The sequence below is a fragment of the Sander lucioperca genome, chromosome 12, assembly GCF_008315115.2.
Source record: "Sander lucioperca isolate FBNREF2018 chromosome 12, SLUC_FBN_1.2, whole genome shotgun sequence".
In the NCBI taxonomy this organism is placed as follows: domain Eukaryota; kingdom Metazoa; phylum Chordata; class Actinopteri; order Perciformes; family Percidae; genus Sander; species Sander lucioperca.
This window is the reverse complement of record NC_050184.1, coordinates 11,636,408-11,663,621: the sequence shown is the minus strand read 5'-3', so window position 1 is coordinate 11,663,621 and position 27,214 is coordinate 11,636,408. Positions and strand designations below refer to the sequence as shown.

Genomic DNA, 27,214 nt, shown 5'->3' with positions numbered 1-27,214 from the left:
ACCTGGCCTGTTACTTGCACCGTCAATGGAACCTCCAGGACTCCTGTATCTTTGTCAAAAAGCTTCTTGGCATCTTTGGATAAGGAGCTTCTACGACAGAGCAAAAAGGCAGGTACACTGTGAGAACACACTATTATTAAAAGTGGCTCTTTCTAATAAAAAACGTTTTCTTTTTTACATCATGTTTATGAACAGAGAGGAGCAAGCAATTAGGTAATAAACACACAACTGCAACAGTGATTTTAAAGGACCCTCATTTTATTTCAGTGCATCAGTCAAAAGCCACGAGCCACTGTCGAGCTTTTCAAAGAAAGATAAAGATTCAGACCCTGAAGACTGAATACTTTACTTTAACCCACGACTGTAGGATCGGCTCGCCAGGGATGGCAGGAGAGAGAGATGTAGAGCGCGCCTCCACACTACTGTAGGTTGTAGCCATGGTGATGGGAGACGTAAGTATGATTCAAAAGAGGCCCAGTAGTCATGCACAGGCTTATATAAAACTCCAGTGCTTCAATAGAACATATATAATTTCTACACTGTATATGCATAGTTCATTATCATGTAAACAGTGGTCAAATGTCAAATGCAGTGTGTGGCTCAGATCCACCCCCACATCTTCTCTCTCCTTTTCCCAACACCCGCCTCTCTTTTTCCCTGCTATTCATTGCTTTTCCTTCCTCTGTTTCCACTTTCCAACTGTCTTCTCTGTCTTTCCCTCTTTACGCTCTTAATGCCGGTTGAAGGCTTGAGAGCTAATGCTGTAAATGTCAGTGGTTTTTAGGCTCTCCAGATGTCAGTGTGTTTTTTTCAAAGCACTATGACCAAGCCTAGCCTTCAACAAATCTGTCAGCTTCAGGTTTAAGGACATGCTTGTGTTTAATATTTCCCCTGTCTCATTGCAGCACGCAGCTGCTGTAAACATGCCGTTCTACTAGAACACACTCTTCATGACTCAAAGCTAGAAAGGTCGCTTCCTCTCACGTCAAAATTAAATCTCATCATTTACAAAAGGGGCCTAATGAAGAAAAAGTATTTTTTCCCCCTCCATAGCTTGACCAATGAGCCCAGGGGATGTATTTAAGGAAGCACTCTTGTTCAGCCTGCAAATAGAATCACTGCTGGAGAGCCACTCTTGAATAAGCTTGGCAGGGCAGAGTGGAAAAGCGCGGTGGGACGTCGCCAGGCCCATATGCTCGGGAGAATTTTGCAGATTGATGAGGTTTCAGATTTGTCAGTGTCCTGCACAGATTTACTTGGGTGCATAGTAAAATTGAAATAGTTGTTCTAACTTTGTGGAACTGTTAAGAGAGCTGCAGTGCATATCTCCAAAGGATTTTACCTAGAACTATGGAGATAACTGGACAAAACTTCATCTACCTGTCTATTCCTACAATAAATACTAGGGCTGTCAAACAATTTTTTTTTTTTTAATCGCGATTAATTGCTGAATTTCTATAGTTAATCGCGATTAATCGCATATTTTATCACATGATTAAAATTCTATTATTTTATTTACTATAACAGTTTTTAAGTACATATTAACAATCGAAAGCAATTCTTACCAGTGTATCTTGATTGGGAATCAAATGAATGCAAAGAAAGTTACTTTATGAACTTGATTTTAAGATTTGTAATTATTTATTTACTGTAAACAAAAGAAAAATGTGTGAATCTGTCATTATTGCACAATTCCTCCAAGTACCTAACTAAAAAACTAAAAATCCCTATCCTTACCAGAGTCAATATAGTGTTTAGTAACTCCTAAATAATGTTGATTACTCACTGTCCAGTGATCACCGGTTAATGAGACAGCGTTTGCACTTTGCAGCAATTCCAGTGTGGCTGCTTTCTCCGTGTCGTACAGGCTGTGTGTGGGGCTGCTGTCCCCCTCGATGACAATGAGACGGGTCAGAACATGCCAACCGTAGTCTTTAAGACCCGAGTTTTCTACCATACTGACAGGTCTGCAGTTAGTTGCCACCCGTTTCGCAAGAGCTGTAGTCATTTTTTGGGATTTGGTTTCATCCACAGGTCGGCAAGTAGCACTCTCCATAATACTGCTTTGCCTGAGTGGGTAGCATGCTGGCGGGTAGCATCACGTTAACTGAACTATATGCTTAGCTCTGTAGGTGGTAGCTCAAGCTTGACGTGCTTCGGTGATATTTTAATTCGGCTTTACACAATGTGCATATGGCTTTCGACTCGTCTACGAGCCGTCCGGGAGTTTTGGAAAATAAAAAGCTCCATTCAGATTGTGTTGCTGCTGTCTTTCTCCATCATGCCTGCAGCCTGCAGCAGCAGGATGTGTTACGAGGAAGTATGGCAGCTTGATGATAAGTAACGGTGCTGCAAAGGGTCAAAATAGTAACCTGTTAGGCACGATGCAAAGCCGAGTGAAGTGTAAAATAAATTAATAAATGCCGTCATGCGATTAATGCGATTAAAAAAAAGTTACGCGTTGTGGTCGGCCTTTAATCGCATCGCGATTAACGCGTTAATGCTGACAGCCCCAATAAATACATAGGAAAGTCAAAGAGAAGATTCACCTATGATTCAGAAAAAAACTTAAAAAGACATTTATCAGGAACCTTTAATGTTGTTTTACTATTGCTGCTATATATGCTGATTTTCAGGTTGGGTTCCTACTAGAACATGTTTACATGCCTTAAAGTTCAAAAACACATTATTTTTCTCATACTGTCTGTCTGAATATACCTGTATTCACCCTCTGTGTGAAACGCTCCGTTTTAGCGCCTGTCTCTTTAAGTGCCCATCCCAAAAGGCCCAGTCTGCTCTGATTGGTCAGCATTTTAGGGTGTTCTGCATCTGCGATCTCGGTGTCTCTGCACGGTCATTGCAGCCGGGGAATGACTGTAACGGCACTGTATCGGAACTTTCTACCTATGTATGGTATAGTTGTGACATCACAACCGTACAGAATTGCTGACGGCTCGTTTAAAGGCACAGTTTCTGAATACGGGCTGTGTGCATTTCTCTGTGGATGGAGCGTTTTTATACTTTCACAGTATTTATATAGCACCCTCAACCTGCTTTATGATAAAAAAAGACATGGAAAAATCTCACTGTTTATAATATGGGACCTAAGAGTGTTTGTTGTTAGGAAAATGGCAGTTTTAGTGCTTCGTTTTACCTGATGGGAGCAAAATACAATATATTTGAAATAAATATATTCCTCTTCAATATGGAATCAAGCTTGGATTTCATTTCACCATTAAAAAAAAGTGATGATGAAAAGGATTACAGATTAAGAGGCTTAGATATGTTTTACTATGGTGAAATGGATGGGCAAAAATACAGTAAAGGACTGTGAAAGAAATAATAAAAAAATCATGTTAACTAAACAGGTTATTTGAAATATTATTTTTAGTTTTCTTGCAACTCATAGCATCATTAAAGTTTCTGTTACTGGTGTGAGCGGTGAACTATCGGTGAAAGTACTGGTCGAGCTGTTTGGTGTAATCTGTAGTAAATCATCCTTGTAATCTCCCTTTTATCAGCCGGAACTGCCGGGGTGGGACACATTGCCTTCAGGGATTACACCTAAAACCGTTCATTCAAGCCATCCTATTGTAATGATCTTGTCATCAGGTTTAAATGTTCTACTGATCTTGTCTTTTAGATTAAAATTCTCTACATGCCGACTGTTTCACTTAACTGCTGAATTAATAAATCTGTTTGATGGCTGTTCCTCCCCGGTTGGAGAAACAATTGACCAATCAAAGCTTTGTACGTGGGATTAAGAATGGGGGCGGCACCTTTCTACACAGCTTGCTACCCAGCTACAGGCATGACAAAAAACAGAAAAACGGCCACAAAAATGGCGACAAGCATAGATAAGACTGACACAACTGTCAAGGTTGTTGTAGGTTGATTTACAGAAATGATAACTCTTAAATTGCCATATTTCTTCAATTACTGTGAAAAATGTAAAGCATCACAAGCAAGCACCACCGCAGCTTTTGAGTCGACTGAGAATGAAAAAATAACAAAAATAACCCCCTCTCCCAAACAGAAATTGGCTAACATGAACATGATGTCAGGCTAAATAAATGCAAAGGCAATTCACTTTGATTATTAGGCTGTCGGGTTAGTGTCCATCTGAACGCAAATAATTCCTCTTAGCTGAATAGGATCACAAACGTGAACCATTGGCCTTAATGTTGTAGAGAGGGGATTATGTCGTGTATGCAACATTGCTCTGGATATGTGAGAGAAACATGTGGGTTGCATGGTGACAAATAAAAGTGGAGGAAGACAGGCAGAGAGGGATGAAGCAAAGGAAAGACAGTGAAGGACGTGGGCAGGTTGAGCACAATCCCTCAGAGCAGGAAGCAAGAATGTGCTCACCCTCTCCCAAAAGCCCGAGGAGGGAAGGCAAGAAGCACCTGTGTAAAGAATGAAAGCTATGAGTCACTTTAGAATCCAGATTTAACAGTGTATGAGTGTGTATGTGTGTGAGTGGAGGAGACAGTGAGTGAAGGCAGTGCTGCTAATGAGGAATAAGGATCCAATCACAGGCTCTGGCTAGGAAGACTTGTCAGTGCCATTTTAAATGACACACCGCCACTGCACAAAACAAAAGCAAAGCCTACCAAAAGTCGGACAGATTAGAGGGTGAATTCCAACCATGACAGAGATGAGACATGCAGGAACACAGCTTGCCGACATGCTGGAAACATTTTCCATTCCCAGAGTGATTTGTGTGTGATCTGTGTTTTTTGGATAATTACAGTCTTATTTTCCTAGCTTTGGCTACAATTTCGATTGGTTATGTTAGCACTGTACTCACCTAGCCTCAACATGTGCCTCTCAGTATTTTCATTACATTTGAGTCACAGAGCAAAGCATTAGTTTTTTTTTGAAAGATACATTTTGAAGGTATTTCCAGAATCCTTAAAGACTTATAACCATCTGGATTAGCGCTATGATCGGGCTCAAAAAATCAGGCCCGACCCTACATGAACCTGCATTGTTTCTGGCCAAGCCCTACCTCAGCCCGAACCACGGCAGCGGTATTGGTCCCAGGCCCAAATTAAAACAAAGATTTTGACTGTAAAACACAAATACATGTAATATCAACTAATTTATTAAAAGCTAAAGCAAACTAAAGTCTTCTCAGTGCGGTAAAACACATTTGTGACGACATGCGCCTTCTTGAATGTTTAGCACAGCCCAAAAACATATGCTATATTAAATAGAGATTGTATAACATGAATCAGTAGATTAATGAGAGGTGGGAGTCTTGGGACTGTTCTAGGCAACTGCTGTCAGTGACATGATTTCTGAACAGCAGCAAAAATCGAAAAATCGAAAATTTGCACAAACCAAACCTGATTTAAACCCGGGGGAATTTTGAGAAATTACAGCCCAGCCCGGCCCCGACCCAGCGGGTTGGGCCCAGTCGGGTTCGAGCAGTGAATCAAAGCTCTAATCTGGATAATCAAATATATTCCATCCCCAGCACAATAATAACAATTGTATTGATGGTATTTCTGCACATTGGATATGAACCAAAGTTAAAAAGTTATATCATCAGGAAAATTGCCACAAAAAGGCCGATTAGTAATGAGATTGACACAGCTATACAGGTTGTGGTTGTAAAGGCTCTGACACACAACCCGATTATCGGCCGTCAGACAGTCTGTCGAGGTCGGTGACTCGAGCCTGTTCGGTGTGTTCCGTGCCGTCGTCAGTCGGAGGAGCCGTCGGCATCCATTTTGGCCGATTTGACTTGTTGAATCAGCCAGTGGGCAGTCGGACTCAATCTGATTGGTGGTGCTAGCCCTTGACTAGCGAATCAGTGTTTCTTCCACAAGAAGAAGCCCGAGAGCTGACAACGCTAGTATCTTCTTATTCCTAGCCATCGTATTTTCTTCCGTTCAGCGAGTAATGACAATGATCCTTCTTGACTACTATCAACACTCTCTGATGAAAACAATGACTGATGACAGCGTGCTCTGTGTTTACTAGAGAGATGTTCCGTCATTTCCGGTTTAAATTTTTTGGGCGACAACATAGATTAGCGCCGCCTGCTGTTATGGAGACATACGCTCAAGTCGGTGTCACTTTGGTGTGTTCTGAGGCACTGTTTTGAGAGACGGGAGCCAACTGATCAGTCCAACTGCCTTTTCTGCCGACTGTCGGCCGTCGTTTAAAAAATAAAAGGTAATTAAGCAATAGCTCACGAGGCATGTTGTGATTATATCACAGCTAAGGGCCGTTGTTCGGCCTGACGCAAAGCAGAGATCATAAAGTATGGCAAAATGAAAGACACATTCTAATTTAAATATTTTTTTATTAATAAATAAATAATATTGTTCACAATAACATGGGCCCTCTTGGGCTGGCTGCCTGCACATACCGAGGCGGTTGCTATAGAACCATATAGAACGTACCTAACGTTAGCCTACACTGGCTGCTAGCAAAGGCTATTTATTTTGCTTAACGCTAAATAGTTAGTTCGGATCCACCAAAGTCACACAATTACACAAACAAACTAACCGACTGAGGCAAAATTGCCCTAACGAAATTGTTGTTAGGACAAAATAACAACCCCTCCCAAACAAAAATCTGCTAATATGAACACAAAGGTCAGACTAAATAATTAAGTGAAATGGAATAACAATTCAGTTCAGCAGGCTACTGTCTAACAATATTTTTAGCAATGCCAATCTGTTCCCAGATCCCAGCAATAAACTTGGTAAGTTCAACGTTATCATACTCGATAGAACTAATCTACAAAATAGGATCCACGTTGTAATAAATTGGAATTATCCTTTGAAAACAAAGAGAGCACAGGGAGCTGGGTCTGGTGTCTCAGGTTATGTAAGCAGAATCAGGGCGATCATATAAGCAGTGGTGGATGGTGGATGCATAGAGAGATGAGAGGAGTAAGAGAGTGACAGAGGGGTAGAATAGATGTAGAGTCGGAGGGGAAGTGAAGGAGCACAGAGATAGAGGACTGTAGAGATTGGGAAAAGCAAAGAACAGAGAAGTATATGTGATGGAGTGGGAGAAGACAGCACAGGAGTGAAAGAGAGCGACACGAGAGGAAAAAGTGTGATACAGAGAGAGTAGGGAGGGGGTGTTAGCTGTAGCTGTGTTAGTGCTTGTGAACGCTGCACCATCTCAGCAGCGGCGCCAGTAATGCTGTACTCTAATCCTCGCATTAAAACCTCTGCTGATTCACTAAGGCAGATTACTGACATTTCCCCACTTTCCCCTCCAGTCCGCCTGGTGAATGACCACTGTGTCATGTGTGAAGAAAATGTCCTCCTGTTATTATTATTTTCCCATCAATATCCTCTCAGCTATCGATACACAAAGCAGCTGAACTGTGAAGAGAAGAAAGGAGGGTGGGCAGAAGAATACTAGCGCCCACTTTTAAGTTTTTACATTCTGCACGCCTCTCATATCTGCCCTGGGGGTCCCCTGTTCGCTCTCCTGGCATTCAAACCGCAGTTCAACTCCTGCCTCTCCATCTAAATATAGAGCCTGTATTGTTGTAGAAAGAATTACCACGTCCTTCAAAGTCATTGGGAAACCATTACTGAGTTCAGAGTGCAGGTATGTGGAAGCAACTCTTTTACACCCGCTGGCTGTTGACTGTCTATAGATTGTTGCCATTTGTACCTCTGTAAGACTTCACATCTTTCATATAAGCTTTGTAGTATACTAGTACCAGATATATCCAGCTGATACTGGACTTTTATCAAAAATTGGATGGTTAGTTGGAGCTGAATTCTCCTTTAAAGATGATTCTGGTGTAATGGTGTATTGTGTATTACTAAGACATTTTATCTATCTCCAAGAGCACTGAAATCAGACTTCTCTCTGTCCAGTGTATACAATAGCAGTTTTTGTTCAAGAGGAAAACTATGTTTCTCCTCTGATGAAGAAGCAATGACTGGGAAGTCACAAAACTGCAAGCCTGGCTCAATACAAATGACAAGTCACCTTTGGAGTGAAACAGCTTGCACTTTCATAAAAGGTTGATAGAATCTTAACAAGCTTACAGTCTAAAATAAGATTATGGATGCTCCAGTGATTCCATTATCATTGCATCCTCTGTGTGTCCTTCCTTACCTCGGCAGGAACTTGAGTTGGGCATTAAAGCCTGATTGAGCCTGGATGAAGCCCATCTTTGGAAGGATCTCCATGTGTTTCCTCATTTCCGGGCACACCTCAAAGGTCAGCTTCAAGGCTGTGCTGGCTCTGTTGTGCACAAGATAAGGTTTTATTAGCTTAAAGCTAACACACCAAGTGGCGATCTGTACTGTTGTTGAAAAATAATGCACAGGCAGTAACGCTCAGGCAATAATGCATAGGACAACAACGACAACGACAACAACAACGCAACAGCTTTAATTTTATATGACAGGCAGCAACAACAAAAAATGTATACATTCCGGGTGTGATGCCCTGTGGACTTCACAGGGCAAACCTCATACCCCTCAGGGACTCAGCAAGGACAGAGATAAGACTTCTGTTTGAGTGACACAGAAATAGTACGGAGTGATATACCCCAAGTCCAAATCATTTAGGTGACCCAATTTCCAGGAGCTCTAACAGATGGTTGTGCCTGTGGCTACAAGCCTCTGTTCTAACTGAAGCTCGGGATATAAATGGCTCCTCACCTTGGGAATTCCCAAACACATTCAACCACAGCCCACACTCACACACCTTCAGGAAACAATGACAGTACAAACACGCTGAAAAAACTCTCTGTTTGCTGGGGGTGACATTTTGTAATGTCTGCTTTCATCCTCAAAGATACAAAGGTGAGCGATGAGCAAGCTGCGGCCAAATAGACTGAGGGACCCACTCATTTTTCGATTCCCCTCTCAAATTAAATGACCCACTTTGAACAGCGAGGTCAACCAGATGGTTGTTTCCCCGAGGCAAGGACTCTCAGGGACACTTGGGGGATATTAAGTCGCTATCTTTATTCCGGCACAATGATACCCTTCAAATCACTCTCGGAGGAGTATTCATAGGTACATAATCATTTTGGGGCAATTAGGCATTTTAATTAACAGGGGCATTCAGCTGATCATGTATTTTTTACTGGCTGCCTGTGACCAGTTTTTTACTTAAGCAATGTTTAATGATGTAAAGGTCAGTTTACAGCAATTAACATCATTTGCTTGCTTGGGGTAAAAAAACACTGTGATAATGATGATTATGTAACCATCACAAACAAAAAAAAAATAATTGTGTTTCATTTGGCTGTAGATGTACATGTTAAAGGTCCTATGACATGCTGCTTTTTGGATGCTTTTATATAGGCCTCCTAATACTGTATCTGAAGTCTCTTTCCCAAAATTCAGCCTCGGTGTAGAATTACAGCCACTACGAGCCAGTCCCACAATGAGCTTTCCTTAGGATGTGCCATTTCTGTGTCTGCAGCTTTAAATGCTATTGAGGAGGAGAGAGGGGGGGCAAGGTGGAGGGTGGAGGTGTGGCTCCTATTTCCTCATGGGCGGGCCAAATTCTCTGGGCAGCTGTGGGCGGCGGGCAAAGCAGAGAAAGGGGAGGTAACCTTTCCCCTTATGACGTCATAAAGGGAAGATTCCAGATCGGCCCATCTAAGCTTTCATTTTCTCAAAGGCAGAGCAGGATACCCAGGGCTCAGTTTACACCTATCGCCATTTCTAGCCACTGGGGGACCATAGGCAGGCTGGGGGAACTCATATTAATGTTAAAAAACCTCATAAAGTGAAATTGTCATGCCACTGCCATTTCTAAGCTTACATTATTGGCATGTAATGATGCACTATAGACCATAAGTACTATATGTGGACACCCTTTTGTTTACTTTTGGTCCTGGGTTGTTTTTTATCGTTTGGGTTAGGACCCTTGCTTTTAATTCACAAAAATTTTAATACGACAGCATACAATAATAGTTTAGACAAAAGCGTGCTTCCAAAATTGTGGCAACGGTTTGGGGAACGCCCTTTCCTGTTTCCACATGACAATGCCCCCATGCACAAAGCCAGGTCTCTAAAGACATTTTTTTTCTTCCAGTTTGTTTTGTGGAGACACTGTTGTCCCAAGAAGAACGACAGCATCAGTCATTTCAGCAAGTGTCCCAAGACGACGTGTTTACTTACAGGTGACGAAGCCCTCAGGCTGTAGTAACTACGATGGAAGAAAAGTCATAGATAGATGGGTCCTGCTATAACTAACCCCACCATGATTACACGCCCAATATGTTTTAGTCCTTTATTTCAAATAAAGTGACTATCACTGGAACTTTAGCTTGACTTGATTCCCTTCCTGGGCTAGTTTGAGACGGTTTACTGTGACAGAGATTGGAACCTTTGCTGCATGTCATACCCCTTTCTCTCTATTTTACGGCCTCTTTAGTAGTCCTAAAAAAGCCAGAGCGACACTGATAATGACATTCATAAAAATTACTGAGGTTTAGTAGCAATTTCGTCAGGTCCTGTTGCAGAGAGATTGCTTATGTCCACATGCGGAGCTGAATCACTGAGTGCCCACGGCTACAGCAGTGCCTCTGCCCTTTATTGAAAGAGCCAGGTGGCTGTGCTTGCTTACTCCACATGTACTCCAAAGCCTTATGGGATACCAAGACTTCACAGCAAGGCTTCTAGGCAACCATCCCCATAATTCAGCACTGTCTGCTTTATACCATATAATATATTTCAAAATAACGAGCTGGATAACAATATTTTTCAGTAGCAACAATGGTTCTATTACCCCCAAAATAAAGAAAAAGAAACAACTAACATCAACAACACACTAACATTCCTCTTGCCAAACAACACAGGACACAGATTGGTCGAAGGCACAGTAGGCATATTAGAATTACAGTAAACAGAGATAGATCGAAGACAGAAAGGCTTTGTGAAGGAAAAAAAAAAGCAGGTTGGTTGTGTTATTTGTGGCCTGAGTTTGGACAGGAATGCTCAACTCCCCAGCAGGTGCCAGTGGAGGAGGGTTTGAAAGTCCAGGCTGTGTGAAAAAAACAAAAACACGCTGTTCCCAAAAAGAAAAATTCTGCCAATTGTCTGCATAATATTCTAATGATTGGCTCACAGACAAAAGTCACTGCCATTTTAAAGTCTCTTAATAATCTTTCAATTAGAGGGAGTAATATTCAAATCACTGGCTCACAGACAAGAGAGACATATTCAATTATGCTTTGTGCTGCTCTCTTAAGAAAACTGCCAAACTAAGGAGGATTGTGGGATCTACTAAGGAAAAAGTGACAAATTGTATGATGAAAGCAGCAGCTCTCTTATTGTTTCCCCAAAATGCCTGCCAAGCTATTTATGTTCAAATTACTGTCTTGGAGGCAGAGTGACATATTGCATGGTTTGCTGGTGCAAGCATTAACATTTCTTTTTTTTTTTCAAAAAGCTGCCGTTCACACTGATGCTGTCATCGTCATCTTGTCACATGTTCTGGTGTGCCAGCGCACCAGATGGCAATTGTCACAAATCCCCCACCCACACACATGCACTCCCTCCCCCACATGATGTGACACAATGACTGACTGGGTGGTGGACCACACTCCTGTAAATGTTACTGTCCCTGGCGAATCCTTAACCTTTTGTGTGCATCATAATGTATATCACATCCATAATCATGAAGGATTAATTCTAGTCCTGTGCTATTGTATGGAGCAAAGAGGACTGTGGGGTATGTGAGCTTACTGTTAGGTCCCTTGCATCCTCCTTTGATTAGAAACATTTATCAGCTAATGCATCTCTATTTTATTATGTCTGCACATTTGTTGAATATCTCAATACTTGGCTCTGAGCGTAGTTAGTAGAGTTTTATGTTGGGCCAGCTAAAAAAGTAAGCTGGCACTGTCATTTTTAAGGGATTTCCATGAGCCGGTTTTCTGTAAAAATGTCTGTTTTGGCAGAGACTGGGTATGTGAGGGAGTTTTAGTATTCTATTCAGCAGATAAGCTAGAATGCTACATCAGCAGTTCATGCCACTTTCCAAACTCTATTCCAAGGATGTTTCTGAGCATGACAACAAATAAAATGGAAAAATGACATGCACTCACTTCTGCAGTCATCTCATTGGGCTGAAGGGTTTTATGCAGCCTCTTAAATACAGTATTTCAATCTTAATATGAAGTTCATTATAATAATCTTATCAATACATTTTGATTGGTTGTTACAGGTTGTGGCTTGAGTATAAAGATGGTGTTTCGTGTAGTGAGTTGAATGCCTGATGGTCTATGACTGCCTTTTTTTTAGTAAACTTTTGAAAAGTGCTGACAGTGTGTTGGAGTTCACTATCCTTTATTGCATGACTCTCCTGTATACAGTACCTTTCTACCAGGTGTGCATTAGACAATATTAACAATGATTTTACAATAAGCTGTTTAATATGCACTCTGTTGTATTAACATACTGACTTGGCCTATTCAGACATGCTTTTAGTTTGCCCACAAGTTGTTGACTTCTTGGTCTGTGAAAATTGGGCTGTAGAGTTTTCAACATTCCATGACTTAATGTTAAAGCATTTGCCTATAACAGTATTTTAAAAAATATTTTAGGGAAGAAAGGATTGGCCTTTTCTATCCATTAAATGCCAGCATGATGTCAGAGAGGCACTAATAGGTACTCTAACATCACAAATCGGGGTGGAGTCAGTCCCAAGGGACAAAATAACAGAAATGTGCAACAATATTAGCCTAGAAATCTAGACGCACCCTAGCGGCAGCAAATTTAATTTGCAGCCAGCGTCAGTCTAGCAACTCTCCGTTGGCTTGCGAGCTGGAAAAACCAAATCCTGGTCAGGCCAATCACATCGTGTATAGAGTCGGTGGGCGGGCTTAACATAAGGACGGCAGAGTTGCGACGGTTCCACATGAATTCCCTGCTACTTGAAAACAAAGAAGATGGCTGCTGCTGCTGGCGAACAGCGGTCTTTCGAATGGGCTTTAGCTGCGACTCTGGAAGACTTGGAGTTAAACACTTAAGTCACTCATAAAAAAGGAAGATGTGTTCGGACTTTTGCCGACCGGATACGGCAAAAGTTTAATCTATCAACTAGCGTTGCTCTGGTTGGCTATGAGAGCAGAGGGAATTTGAAAGACAACCGTTAATCCCGCCCCTCAGATTGAGCCCTGCCAATGGCGAGTTCCCAAACCTAACATCTTGATGTGGGTCTGGCTTGTCAGGCTACAACAACATGTGATTATAAACTATTGAATAAAGACTATCCTTTGGAAATCCTCAGTATTGTTTCTGACATATCCAGAACTATGTGGATAGACTAAAAAATATTATATAATACACTAAATACATCTTGTACAGTTCACCATTTTGTAGTTTTTGACTTGTCCCATGAGATATGCTGGTTCAAGACTTGTTAGCAGAAACAAGTCCGCAGTTATTTCTATCCCTTCTAATGAGGTTGGATTTGTGACCGCTGTTCCCCTTTGCCAATACCATCCGTTTGTTTGGTATATGCAGTCACACATTACACAGTTTTTTTGTGACAAGATGCATCCAGAAATAGTCAAATATGCTTCCACAAAAACAGCAGCTATTTTGTTTCTTTAAAAGGACATAATTTGCCTAATTTCCCCAACTGTCTGTATACAAAGGCTGAATTTTACCTGGAGACTGACTACCTTAGAGTGGTCTGAATCTGTCATGTCACTTGCTCTTGCAGTCTGTGTGCACCTCTGTTGGCAAACGTTTTGGTCTCATTTAAGGAAATTGCCTTGTAAAAGCTAAAGCTCGTCCTGAACAAATGAACTGCTAGTGAATACCGTGCTGTTTCCTTTGGGAATACGTTGTATATGTATGTGTGCGTGCTGTTGTGGACCATCTGCTCACATTGTACATGAAAACACAGCTCATCCTAAATTGAGATCCCACAATTCTGTTGCAGTGACTTTTTTTTTCTTGTGGCTTTGCTGGCATTGGTCATGCAGGTTAACACAAACTCATCTTTAGCACAATTACAACTCATAAACACTGAAACTGATTACAAAGATGGCACTTTCTTTTATGAGCACCTTTCCTCTAATAACCTTTCCTAACATTTTACTAGAAAGTAACTGATATATAACTCGTATGTACAGTTGAACACAAAAATATAGTTCAACACAAAAAATATGAAGTTTGATTTTGAACAAACAGTACACTTCTATTATGCAACGACTATATCACGTCACACTGGTTCATTCTTACAAACTCAAATAAATGAACAATAATAAGTAAATAATACAATTCCAATTTCTTTATAATCAGTACCAAATTAATATACTTGTCCGAGAAACATCCAAAAAAGTAAGTAAGGATTTTGATTAATTTTTAGGAAATGTTTTGGAAATGAAGGGACCAGTAAAATAAAGGGGTACCCTGAGGTCACATGTTCTGTGTGAATTGTCCTTTAACGGTACTGATGCCTTGTCTTTTTAATTACAACATGCACATCACTTTGAAAACTGATGGAATTCCAATAAGGCTTTATACAGTTTCTTGGCACAGATGATAACTTAAAGTGACACTAATTAGGTATTAAATGACTTCTTGTGTCCCTTAATTTAATGCGTTGCCTATTCAAACAAGGTAGTTAGACTAAACGTGTGTAAATGTGTGTAAACCAATTGGACATCATCAAGGGATAGAAGACTGGCTTTATTCAATTATAGTGTATGGGCAGAGGGACTGTTCAAATGTCTCTGGTGTATTTCTCCATTGAGGTATTTATTGTTGGTGTTTAGTACGACAAAAAATGAGCTACGTATACAAGGTTGGCAGTTAATTGTTCCTTTGCTTGTGTTTTGTGCATCCTAATTTTCTTCAAGCTTTTAAGACTAAACTATTCATGTTTTTTTTTTTTTTGACAAACATGTTATTACTGTACTGTAGGGATTTCTGGTTTCACTTCATCAACAAATAGAAGAAGTAGTAACAGTAGTGCAACATTTTAGGTTAAACAGTACAGTTTGTACAGAATTAAATCAGTGACACAATCGGTGCAATGTTGTGTTGATTCACTGAGATTACCTAGGCCCCTCTCATCTCTCATGTGTATTACATTCTGAGTTTTGATTGCAAAGAAGGAAACGCAGGGTGCGCAAGAACATTGCTGTATTAAGTGCGTTTACATATATGACAAATCTGTCAAGCCATCTCAGGCTCTGGGACCCACCTGCTTTGGACCATGATACTGTCTTGATAGAGGCGGTCAAACATGCAGATCTTCAGGTCAATGCTGGGCTGAACCACCCATACAGGGACGCTGACTGCCACACCCCTCACCTGGATGGGTATCTGTTTGTACCAACATGCCTTTAATCACAAATGATTCACATAAAATAACACTTACATGATTACATATCTATGGCTCTATAAACTACTCAGAACTACTACCCTTATCTTGTATTCTACCTATGATATTTAGAAAATGATGAACATGTTGTGTCTTACTGGTTTGCTGGTTAAGTCAGAGAATTTGATGTGGAAGTCTAGTTTGGCCTCTCCTGGAATGGTTGGAGTGAATACAACCTCCAGTTGAATGCTTTCAAAAGGTCCAATCTCCCCCTCTTTAACCTGAGGAAAGGTACATCAACAAGCAAGCAAACATTTGATTTTTTTAATATAAAATATTTTATGTCATAGTCTTTAAGACATAGTCTAAAAGAATTCTATAAAACAAATGTAAAATGACCAGTTAACTTAAATAAACATCAGACGTTTGAATTCTGAAGATGATTTAGTGCACACAGGACAGTTTAGTTTAACCATTTTACTCTATTAACACAAAACCATGTCTATCAATGTAGTGGAAGCTGAAATCTCTCAGATGTGAAACTTCAAAAAGACATGCAATCAAACTATAGTGAAAAGCTGTGTGGAGATTTGTCTGATCAAGAAGAAGATCAGACAAAAGAAGAAGTATCAAGGTGGTGAGAGCAATGATAAAAAACAAAAAGAGAGGAGGAAGCCAATCGAGCAGCAACCAACTCAATGTTGTGGGACCACGATAGCTTGATGGATAAGTTTCCATTTAAGACGCCAGCCTTCAACCAAACAATGTGAAAGTATCAGTCAAAATGACAATAATCGAGCCGCGGGTACGCAGAGACATGCAACACACACAACCATGACAAGCGCAGGGGGAGAGGCATTGCACCATTAGCCCCCCACCAGAGAGACGTAATGAACCCTGAACAACTCCAGAACTTCACATGGGCCACAAGGCACACACAGCATCTGTGCTAAAAACAAGATAGAGAGGCAGATTGTCTTCTACAGACACATATAACAGTATGTCTCTTCAGAAACAAAGCAGGTTTCTCTCTGCTAGTACAGTTGCACAGGCTGATACTGATATTTTTGGGTCATGTCGATAGCAATTCATTGTGCCAATATCTTCAAATATGACCATTTTTATACCAAGAGCTAGCAGCAGGGGTGATGATGTCAGTGATTAACACCTTGAGCCTGACCAAAATATCTCAACAACTAGTAAAGGTCCCAAGAGGATGATTAGTAAATGATTCCCTGACAATATATCTAGTGCTACCTTCAGGTCAAAATGTTCCACTCACCAACACTTTAGTCCATAATGTATCTCAACAAGTCTGAGAGTCTACAGCTATGCTAGGATAGCACCCTGTGGGGCTGTACTTAGGCATGCTAACATGCTCACAATGACAATGCTAGCATGCTTATGTTAAGCAGGTAGAATGTTTGCCATGATCACTGCCTTACTTTAGCATGTAAGCATGCTAACATTTGCTAATTAGCACTTAACACAAACACAGTGCAGCTGAGACTGATGGGAATGTATTGGACAATAATAATGTAATGGTAGATGAAAAATCAGGGGACCACCAAAATAATTGTGTTACTGTAAGAAAACTTAGTATTTGCAATAAGACTCAATACTTACATTTCCTAGCCTTATTTCATCGGAGTCTGAGTGGCTCTGGTCCATTTGGGCATCCACATCAGGGGACACACAAGTCTCAGGAATCGCTTCTGTACCTGTAGCTGAAGCGTCCGACTCTGCAACACACACACACACACACACACACACACACACACACACACACACACACACACACGCACGCACACACACCCACACCCACACCCACACACAAGGCAAACCCTGAACTTAGGTAATGAACTTAGTGGTCAACCTGCCTTGAGGAGCTGCCAACCCACCAAATACAACACAAAGAAAACACTGTGAACTCGGTAGATGAAAGAATAGTTTTACAAGCCAAAATTTGGCCTCATGGTGGCACTAAGGGAAAGCTCATGAGGGTCACCAAAATTAGCAGCTATCTTCCTACGTGCAGTATGAATGCGCATTTTCAAATAGTGTGTAATATGAGCAACGGATAAGCAGATACAGTAGCTCATCAGAATCCTGACAGTTTGGCCTAGAAAGAAAATGTGATGCTAATCTGCAATCCGGCCATTTGTTCGAGAGATATGGGTGACATAAAAAGCAAATAAAGGCACAAAATATGAACTACTGCCAGCAGCCTAGATCAGACAGCCTTTCCCAACAATGGCGAATAAAAAAAAAATAGACAGTATTTTCCAAACCAGCAGAGCAGAGGCAAAAGACTGAACAGTTTATCAGAGCATCAGTGGAGGAAAGTGCTGAGTGCAGCGATGAAGACTTCTGATCTGAGAGAACATTAAAGAAAAAATGTCTCCTTGTCATCAGCTGTGAGAACAAGGTGATCCCTCCGCTTTCTGTGCGCGCGCTCATTTGTTTTGTTCTTACCAGGACCAAGTGTCCTAATGAATAGAATAATGAGAGAAATCATCCACAATGAGAAGATTTTGTCAGCCCTTACTTTCCAGTATTTAAGAGGCTGTTTTAGGAAACACTGTCTTCCACAAATGATGTTCATATACAGTACAACTGCACTGGCTGATACGTTTAGTAGGTAACAAAATACTGCTCAGATTATATTTTCATCAACATTACAGCGAGAAGTTTTTACTGACAATATTTATCAAAATATTCACTGTCAGTGTATCTTTTCCCTACAACATCTTGTGACTAAGGCATGATTATGCTCTGGTTTATTGGCATTTCTTTAAACCAATCACAATCGTCATGGACAGTGCTAAGCACCGGACGGAGCCACGGTGGCGCTGCAAAATAGCCTCGGGAAAGAACTTGTTTTGGTGGAACATGTGTACGTTCAAAAGTTGTTTTAGTCGTGCAACAGAAAACTCAGATTGGACAGATAGTCTAGCTAGCTGTCTGGATTTACCCTGCAGAGATCTGAGGAGCAGTTAACCATAGTCCTCATAAATCCACCGGAGTTTAAAATGACAACACAAAGAAAGCGTAAGGTAACGGACACCGTTCCGAAAAGAGTGAAATCTGGCGGAATTTCTATCGGCAACGGTGCAATCCCGGAAGTGGAACGTCGTGGATATGGACTAGGTTCAGATGGGCTGGATTTTAAAGATGCAAGTACAGGTTCAGGTTTCAGTTTTAAGACCGTGTAGAACTCTAATTCAGGTAAAAAATCGGCATTTAATAATAATTGTTAATAATGTTGTGCTCATGTACAACAGCTTTACCTGAGTGCTCTTGCTGCAAAGCCTCAGAGAGCTCCTGATTCTCTTGCTTTGGTTGGAGTTCTCCCGTGCCCAGGGATACAGAGCTGCTCTGGTCGACGGATGTTGTGCTTTGACTGCTTGTCTCCTGTCAGCCAACAACACACCTTGGATTTTATACATGACAGTTTATACATATGATTGTCTTTAGACCTGATAATGTGAATTGAATACACATAAAAATCTAATTTTAAATACTCTAATTTCTAATTCATAGCTGTAAATTTGCTCCATCAGGCCATCAAAGAAACATCAATTCTTGAGGTCCAGATCGACAGTCTGACCTGGCAGGTGATGGCAGAGACCTGGGATGCCATCTGGACATGGCTAGTTTCTGGACTGAGACATGTGTCCAGGCTGAAGAGGGTGGCCAGTGCACCCTTGTTGGTCAAGGTGATAGTCCATGAAATAGTCTGGCCCACCACGTGCGAACCGAAGTCAATGAACTGGCTGTCGACCTCCAGCTAGAGAGAGAGGATACATTCACACACAGTACAGTAATTAGCATCAGCAGATCACAAACATCAATTGATTAAATAAGATGCAGAGTATAATTAGACTGTTGTATTGGGATAGATAGCCAGTCAGTTGTTCTTCTGTGGTGCGGTGATTGCATATTTATTCGATAATTATTTTTCCTATTATTCCTACATCATTATTACTACAGCAACCTAAACTGCAACTATATGGGCCAACAAAATCCATTTAGTATATATTCTCATACGCTCCCAAACAACAGCATATATAGCAAGAAACAAGACAGACACAACAATATGAAAATAGCAAGGCATGAATATTACACTGGTAGTCATTTGTAATGTACACCAATTTTCTCTAGTTTGAATACAGCACACGACTCACATCACATCTCTTTATGGTGCATCTGACGGGCACAGAGAAGGGACCCATTGCTGATGCAAACTGGACCTCTCCTTCCAGGTCCTCGTTTATCTGAAGGGATCGGATAATGGCAAAATGTTTCAATAAACAGCGTTGGCCACCTGACATTGTATTCAGAATAAAGCTTTGACATTTGATTAAACTGCAGAAATTTGATTCTAAAACAAGCGAGTGGAATGTCAGCGAGAGAATAAGTTATGAATTGGCTGATAAGAAAGAGTAGAAATCTGTCTTCACAAATCTATGGTTCCTGTATTTCTGTTCATTCTTTTAGCTTTTCACAAGCACATGTATGCAATTTTATTTTTGCATTTGACTATCATCTTTTATCTTATTTGTTAACCGACTCCTGGGGTGCTGCAGGGAATATCTGAGGCCTCTCTACCTCTTGTTATTTGCACAGCTCATAATGGCAATAAGCAGAAGACTATATGATATACAAAGGCACATTTAGCAGAGTTTCCATTGTGTAATTCTGACGCTGTTCATCTGATGCGGATGTGAAAACCCTCAAATTAAAGCTGAAAGCCAGCATCTTAACCTCAGAGGCATAATTTCAATTGAAATCCAAAATGGTACCACAGCCAACACAACAAAAAAATGTGCCACTGACTGCATATTAAAAATGGAATACATTAAACGGTGCATCGCAAAGCTATATGAACTGTAACTCAAATAAAGCAAAGTAGTGTAGAATATATGTATGTATGTAAAAATATGTAGTAAAATATATTTTTTTAAGATTATTTTTTCAGGTTTTTTCCACCTTTATTTGATAGGACAGCTAGGTGAGAAAGGGGGGGAAGACATGCAGGAAATTGTCACAAGTCAGATTCGAACCCTGGACCTCTGCGTCAAGGCATAAACCTCTCAATATATGTGCACCTGCTCTACCCACTGAGCCACTGAAAAGTATGTAGCATGCTTCATTCCAAATTGACAAAATTATGTTTTTGGTACATTCCGCGGACTCAAAAGGGGTAAAAAACACCTTTTGAATGCAGATCTGAGACTGCAGTCATATGCACTGTAGATGTGTAAAAGGAGGGGGGATGTTACTAACCATAGGTTGAAAAACAGCCTGCATGTCACAGGACATCCCAGTAGATAAAGAACCAGGAGGCTCAAAGCTGAAACACAAATCACAATGAATAAAATCTGCATTTATTTATACAGTCTAAATGCAATTTTTATTTACCACATATGGAAAACAGAATGCTGTTACTATGGTTATTCATCTGGATATTACACAGTTAAGACAAGAGTTGCTCAGAGTAAAATATTTGATAGACATATTTCTGATCCGTAACACAATGTAAAACTAGTGTTTGATTTTGTCTTTTCATGGCCTTACACATATGTGTACAACATAAAACAAGACCCAAAGGAAACACTTTGTATTTAAAGCACCAAAGAATGTATATGCATCTGCGGGAGGAAATACGCTGCATTCAACAAAAGATCAGCAGCTTCAAATATGATGCTGAAGTATGATGAATCTCCTGAGACTGGCATAGATAAGCAGAAGAATGAGCTGAGGTCAAAAGTCAATCTAATGCTCAGTTTGCACATATGGTTTGCACAGCACAGAAAAAAAGAAAGAAAAGCTATTGTCCCATTTGAAAACACTGCAGTGTGGAACAAAATGGTTGTGAATTATTTCATTAATATATTGCAGTGTAAAACAGAGCAGAAACGAAAAGTTTATAGTATAAAGTTTTAAACCAACATGAGGAATGTGTTGAATGCAAAGAGCACACGTTAACACCAACCCTAATGCTGCCCAGAGGAGTTTCACAACTCTCTGCCCTCCGAAAAGACACAAGAAGAGAGGCGATCGATATGAATATAGCAGGCAGCCAGCCAGAGAAGCAAGGAGGATTCTCAAGATTCAAAAGATAAACAAAAAGCTGGAAACATGCAACTATGAGCATAATTATGAAGAAGCTACAGTTACAGATTAAAATGGATACTAAACAACCTCATTATTAGGTTTTGGTAATGGTATCATCCCATTACAGAGTTGGAAAAATGTAAATCTAAAGGAAATCATGCAGTAGCTAGTTTGCATGTATGTAGCTCATGAGATATCTTTAGTGCCAAGTTGTCATTTTGGCCTGCAGGTGGTAGAAGACGAAAGCTGAAAGGGTTCATATCAGTTTTTCTAGTTTTCTTATGCCAAATTTTCTAACTGATCGAAGATCACACAAGCATCTAACCAGACCGAAGTGACATTTGGAGGTACATTTATGTACATGCTGTTTAATGTCCTGCAGCTTATCAGCTAATTAGCTATCTAGCCTGCAAACTGACCTTAGCAGTGCACTTTACCCTGATGAATGTTTGTTTGGCTGCTTGTTTAACAAGCTAAGGTGCAGGACGAGACGTGCGTTCATCGTTTGTAAGTAAGATAAAAAGGAGACTTTAGCAAGAAAGCTAATGTGGTAGCAGGCTGCTGTTTGCTCGGCCTATGATAAAAACAAACTATTATAGAACTAAACGATATTATAAATGTGGCTGCTAAAGAACAGAAAACTTGAAGAAAAGACGAATTTAACTGCTTTCAACAGAGACATGAAGTTGCATGGTGCAACTGGAACATGACACAGCTGCTTCCAGTCCCCAGTGAACATGATGGGTTGGATGCTGTAGGCAAATATTCACTGGAAATTGTCATGAAGTAAATGGTTGAAAATACAAAGAGATGATCAGTCCTCAACCATCTAAAGAGAGAGGATTTGATGCTGTTTATAGCCACAAAAAAAAGAAAATGTAAATAAGCCTCCTCTGAAACATGGTTTGAATAGCTGTGGACCTCTTCAAATTATATTTGATGAACTCAAAATGTGCTTCATGTTTAATTGTTGAATAGCTATGATGAATAACATGCGTACACACTTGACTAGACATAATTTGCTATCTGTGCATACTATCATCAACACCAGTGGGCAATGGACCATTATGTTTGGTTAGAGCCAGTTGTTTGAAGTTGTTGGTCCAGCTGTCAGGATGGCTGACTGAAGCTGCCATCCAGCTCACCACTGTGACCTGGAAGTGTATGAAAGCATTCCACCTGGTTGGGTAAATCTGGTGGTAATTATACATTTCAAATGCCCTTCCATCAGAATTTTCGTTTTTCTTCTTTTGGCTAATTTCCTTCCTTATTGATACCATTCTTCTTTCCTAGCTTCGAGACAAGTGTTATGAAAAGACATGTTAATAAAAAAAAAAATTAGAACAGTTCACTTGAGATTAGATGCTGAGTGAGGCAGTGTTCGAAAAAGCCTGCTAGAGCCCTATATAAAATGCTGCAAACAAGGCCATATTGTACAGTATATCTATTGCAGTAGACTGAAGTGATGAAACTGATGCCAAGGCTGTTACAGTATTACTGACTATGCTGTGTGTTCTATTTTACATTCTGGCCCATTGGCTTCTCCTACAGTGAATCAATAAGCACTCTCAGTTCATTATTCAGTTCAACAGAGCTAAAACACACTTATACTCATAACCACGTATGAAAGCAATAATACAGCAAAACATCAAAACTCTGATGATGTGTGTCAATATTCTTTGAACAATCTTGCTGTCATACTTATTTCACAGAATTTTTCTGTTCACATTTAGTGGCTACTACATAATGCATATTTTTGCACTGCAGTTTTAAGAATTATATGACAGCCATGTAGTGTTGACAATGACAAGTGTTTTAAGAGCAGTTTCAGAAAGGAACATGGGCCTATTATAGGACATACAGCTCCACTGCAGTTTTGACTGATGCTCATATTAAATCATGTATTTGTGGACTCTTAGGCAAACTACCAGAGAATGTAAATAAAACAACAAGCACAGCAGCATGGTTTTCTGGTTGTCAGTCATTAGAATTAACTTTCCTTTGACAGATAACAAGCACTTGAGAATATGAAAAGGCCCTTACTAACTTTTTTAGCCAACACATTTTACCAGGACACAACCATAATGGCTGTCAAGATTGTCTCTATTTCACAGTCACAAAGTCTTTTAGACAAATCAAAAGGCTGATAGACCACTTTACTTTGAAGATCTAAAAGGATGAAACATCACTCAAGGTAAAATTAAGTTGGGTTTGCTCTGATCTCAGTTAAACATGCATGCAGGCTTCCAAATCTGAGATCACACTGTTTTGAATATAGCAAACATAGAAAGATCTACTGCCATTCAATTCTAGAGACTTAATTTCTCTTGTGAGATCAAAACAATTATTATGCAAACAGTTCTGTCTTTGCTTGCTCTCAAGATTTGATCTGGGCTTACAAATCTCTATCTGCAATACAGTTTTGGAGACGAATCGGAGACCTTCAGTTAAAGTAAGTAAGTAAACTGTATTTATATAGCATTTTTCACAGATTAAAATCACAAAGTGCTTTACATAAAACATATAATATGAAACATATTTAAAAATAAAATCATAAAGTAATACATATACAAATAAAATAAAGTGGGGACAGGTCAACCAAACGCCTGTTTAAAAAAGTAGGTATTTAACTGATTTTTAAAAGAGTCAACAGAGACAGCAGATGGTATTGGAGGAGGCAGAGCGTTCCAAAGTCTCGGTGCTACTGACTCAAAGGCCACCACGGGCCCTAAACTGGGTGCGAGGAACAGTTAGTAAATTTGACAAAGTAGACCTTAGAGGGCGCGCTGTCAAATAAGGTTCCAGTAGGTCAGCCACATATGCAGGTGGCTGACTGTGCAATGATCTACTGTTAGTGTGAGAATCTTAAACTGAATCCTATATTTGCCAGTGCATTGACTTGAGTACAGGGATGATGTGAGACCGTCTAGATGACCTTCTAAGTAGCCTTGCGCCAGCCTTTTGAATAGATTGAAGGCGATCGAGGGCAGACATATTGAGTGCAGAGAATAGTGAGTTACAGTAGTCAATGCGGGAAGAGATAAATACATGTGTGAGCGTCTCTAGTTCAGCAGTAGAAACTACAGATTTCAGTTTAAAAATATTTCTCAGGCGAAAAAAAAACAAGATTGGGTTAGCTGCTTTACATGTGTCAAACAATGTCCATTTATCGAACATCACCTCTAAATTGCGCAGGTTTGACCGGACAGCAGAGAAAACAGGCCCAATACACTGTATGATTGTGGGGATGACCTTTTCTTGAACAATCAGAACCTCCGTTTTATCAGTATTGAGCTGTAATGAATTTACTGCTACCCAGTCCCTAATAGCATTGAGACCGTCAAGAAACAGAGGCCTCACTGGGTTTAAATGAAAAATTTAACTGGATATCATCTGCATATAACTGCTAAGCAATATTGTATCTGTTTATGATGTGTCCCAAAGGCAGCAAATATAACGAGAATAGCAGGGGCCCCAGAACCGAGCCCTGTGGGACACCACAGGACACTGGAGAGGAGTCTGACACATAGTCTCCTATAGAGACGGTAAAGCATCTGTCAGTAAGAAACGATGAAAACCAGTCTGGAGCTGTGGCTGATATACCCACCAAATCGGGTTACCTTTTAATCAGGATGTGATGGTCTACTGTGTTGAATGCTGAGCTGAGGTCAAGAAGTACCAACACAGAACAATCACCCACATCAGAGGACACTGAAATATCGTTAGAAACCCTCAGAAGAGCAGTTTCTGTATAGTGCTGTTTCAGTTAGCCACTGTAGCAACTTAAGTTTAGCCAGGCGCAATTCCCAGCTCCAGGGGTCTGATTCCGGAATGCCCGACTCCCTGCTGGATCAGCAAACCTTCTGTTAGTGCCGTTTGCACTGCCGCTGGTCACCAGCCTGCTGTGACCACAGGCGCTAGGATTTATACTGGCTGGATTTGAGTGAGAAACAAAACAGTGTATCTCATCCTGATGCTGCATGATTTGGACCAAATTAAACAAATTGTAGGTGTGATCGCACCCTCAGATGTTGTCGAGTACCACCATTTCTACTACAGCCTCAGGCTTTATCTCACAACTCAGCTCAGGAGCATACAGACAACAGAGGGGTGTCTTCCTCTCAGTCATTTGCAATACATGCAAGGAAGTGATACTAATTGCATAACGACAGCTTCTTGCAATGGGTTCTCACCAAGTCTGGCAAGCCTGGGCCATAGAGTAGCCTTTCTGGCACAAATGCACAATGCATGCATGCTGGGCAGGGGGAGCGGGGATCATTTTTAGAAACTCAGGGGGCGTACAGGGAATCATGGGCTGGTGTGAAAAAGCCCAGTGTGTTCCTGGTTCACATTTTGCTCTCTCCTGATGTGCTAATGGTTTTCGCTGGGTGAGCCATGAAGGTTTTGCAGATGTCACGACTGATCTCAATATTGTAGGTACACACATTAGACACTAAATAGTAGTAGGGTGTAGTAACAGGTGGCAGAAACAGGTGAATTTGTCAGCATGTGTAAGCATAATTCAGTAATTTTTTTTTTATTGCTTTATTGATAGGGCAGATTAAGTAAGGAAAGTGGGAGAGAGAGGGGGATGACATGCAGCAAAGAACCAAACTCTCGACCTGTGACAAGGACTGAGCCTCTGTACATGGGGGCGCACACTCAACCAGGTGAGCTAACCAGGTGCCCCCATAATTCAGTTTTTAAATGTGGTTTCCTGACTACCAGACTACTTTTTAATATATTTTCTAAAATGCATAGTCACACTGTAAATACTTAATCCTTTCCTTTATGTCATTGAATAATGAGTAGAGTGACAAACCAGCTTTTATCATAATGGAAGAAATTGCAGATTTTTTGTATCAAGTAATGAAGTACTAAATAATCTAATGTGGAAAACTAACAGCGGGCAGCACCTGTTGTTAGTACTGTACATGTGAGTTAAGATCAGAAACTAGAAGGTGATATGTTCAGACAAGTGGTCCAGCACACGGGCTTTAGAGTCATCAGGAGACTCTTCACTCAGTCAGGCATGAAAGAAGAGAGACGAAGAAACCACATCAAGTCATGGGGGAGCTGATGGGAAAGTGACACACAGTGAGTGACCTGGAGAACAATGCATATCTGCCCTGCCTGTGGTCTGCTGGCAGGCTGAGAGAGAGGAGATAGCAGAGACGTAGACTGACTCACTGAGCTGAGGCTCATAAGAGAGCTGTGATCGTGGTGATCCAAGATGGCGTCCATACGTGGGAGGACAGGCTTTGCTTTCATGTCCACTCCGTCGTCTTTTAAAATGACAAGAAGTGGTTGTATTGAATGTGCCCATCTGCTGTTGCTTGGTGGGCTTGAGTTTGCCATGATATGCTTTCAGCATATTTTGTGAGCATACAGTACCTTTGAGATTATTCTGGAGAATATTCTAGACCAGGGGTGGCGAACCTGTGGCTCTTGAGCCGTATGCGGCTCTTTGCCTGCTCCTGTGAGGCTCTTACTGTGTGGCTTGGGGCTGTGTCATTGGTTGATTGTTGTTTTTAACTTTTCTGAAACATACAGTATTTCAGATAAGTAAAAAAAACACATTTGAATGCATCTGCCAATACATCTGCCAATTATTTTAAAATGGAAAATAATGTAGCAGAGTTTTGAGGACAGATTCTGCAACCTGAGGAAAAACAGCGGCCACAGATCACCTTCCTCGTTAACCCTTTCACTGCTGAATCCGATTGTTTGAAAGCCCCTTTAGTGACAAATTAGTGGGAGAGTTGCTTCGAGTGGCCACAACCAAGTTCAAGCA

At 40.7% G+C, this 27,214-nt stretch overlaps 1 protein-coding gene across 6 annotated transcripts in view; it reads right to left on the bottom strand.

Annotated features, from left to right (window-relative positions):
* cfap74 (cilia and flagella associated protein 74) overlaps positions 1–27,214 on the bottom strand; it is a 64,413-nt gene that overhangs the window by 22,983 nt on the left and 14,216 nt on the right. For all 6 annotated transcript variants that reach the window (XM_036007918.1, XM_036007919.1, XM_036007917.1 and 3 more), the window contains exons 15-23: positions 20,590–20,656; positions 19,488–19,577; positions 18,911–19,090; positions 18,591–18,714; positions 16,927–17,042; positions 15,459–15,581; positions 15,181–15,302; positions 8,110–8,238; positions 3–90 (exon numbers count right to left, since the gene is read on the bottom strand). In XM_036007918.1, the coding sequence (XP_035863811.1) occupies positions 3–90; positions 8,110–8,238; positions 15,181–15,302; positions 15,459–15,581; positions 16,927–17,042; positions 18,591–18,714; positions 18,911–19,090; positions 19,488–19,577; positions 20,590–20,656 (1,039 nt within the window). The remainder of the gene's footprint in view (positions 1–2; positions 91–8,109; positions 8,239–15,180; positions 15,303–15,458; positions 15,582–16,926; positions 17,043–18,590; positions 18,715–18,910; positions 19,091–19,487; positions 19,578–20,589; positions 20,657–27,214) is intronic.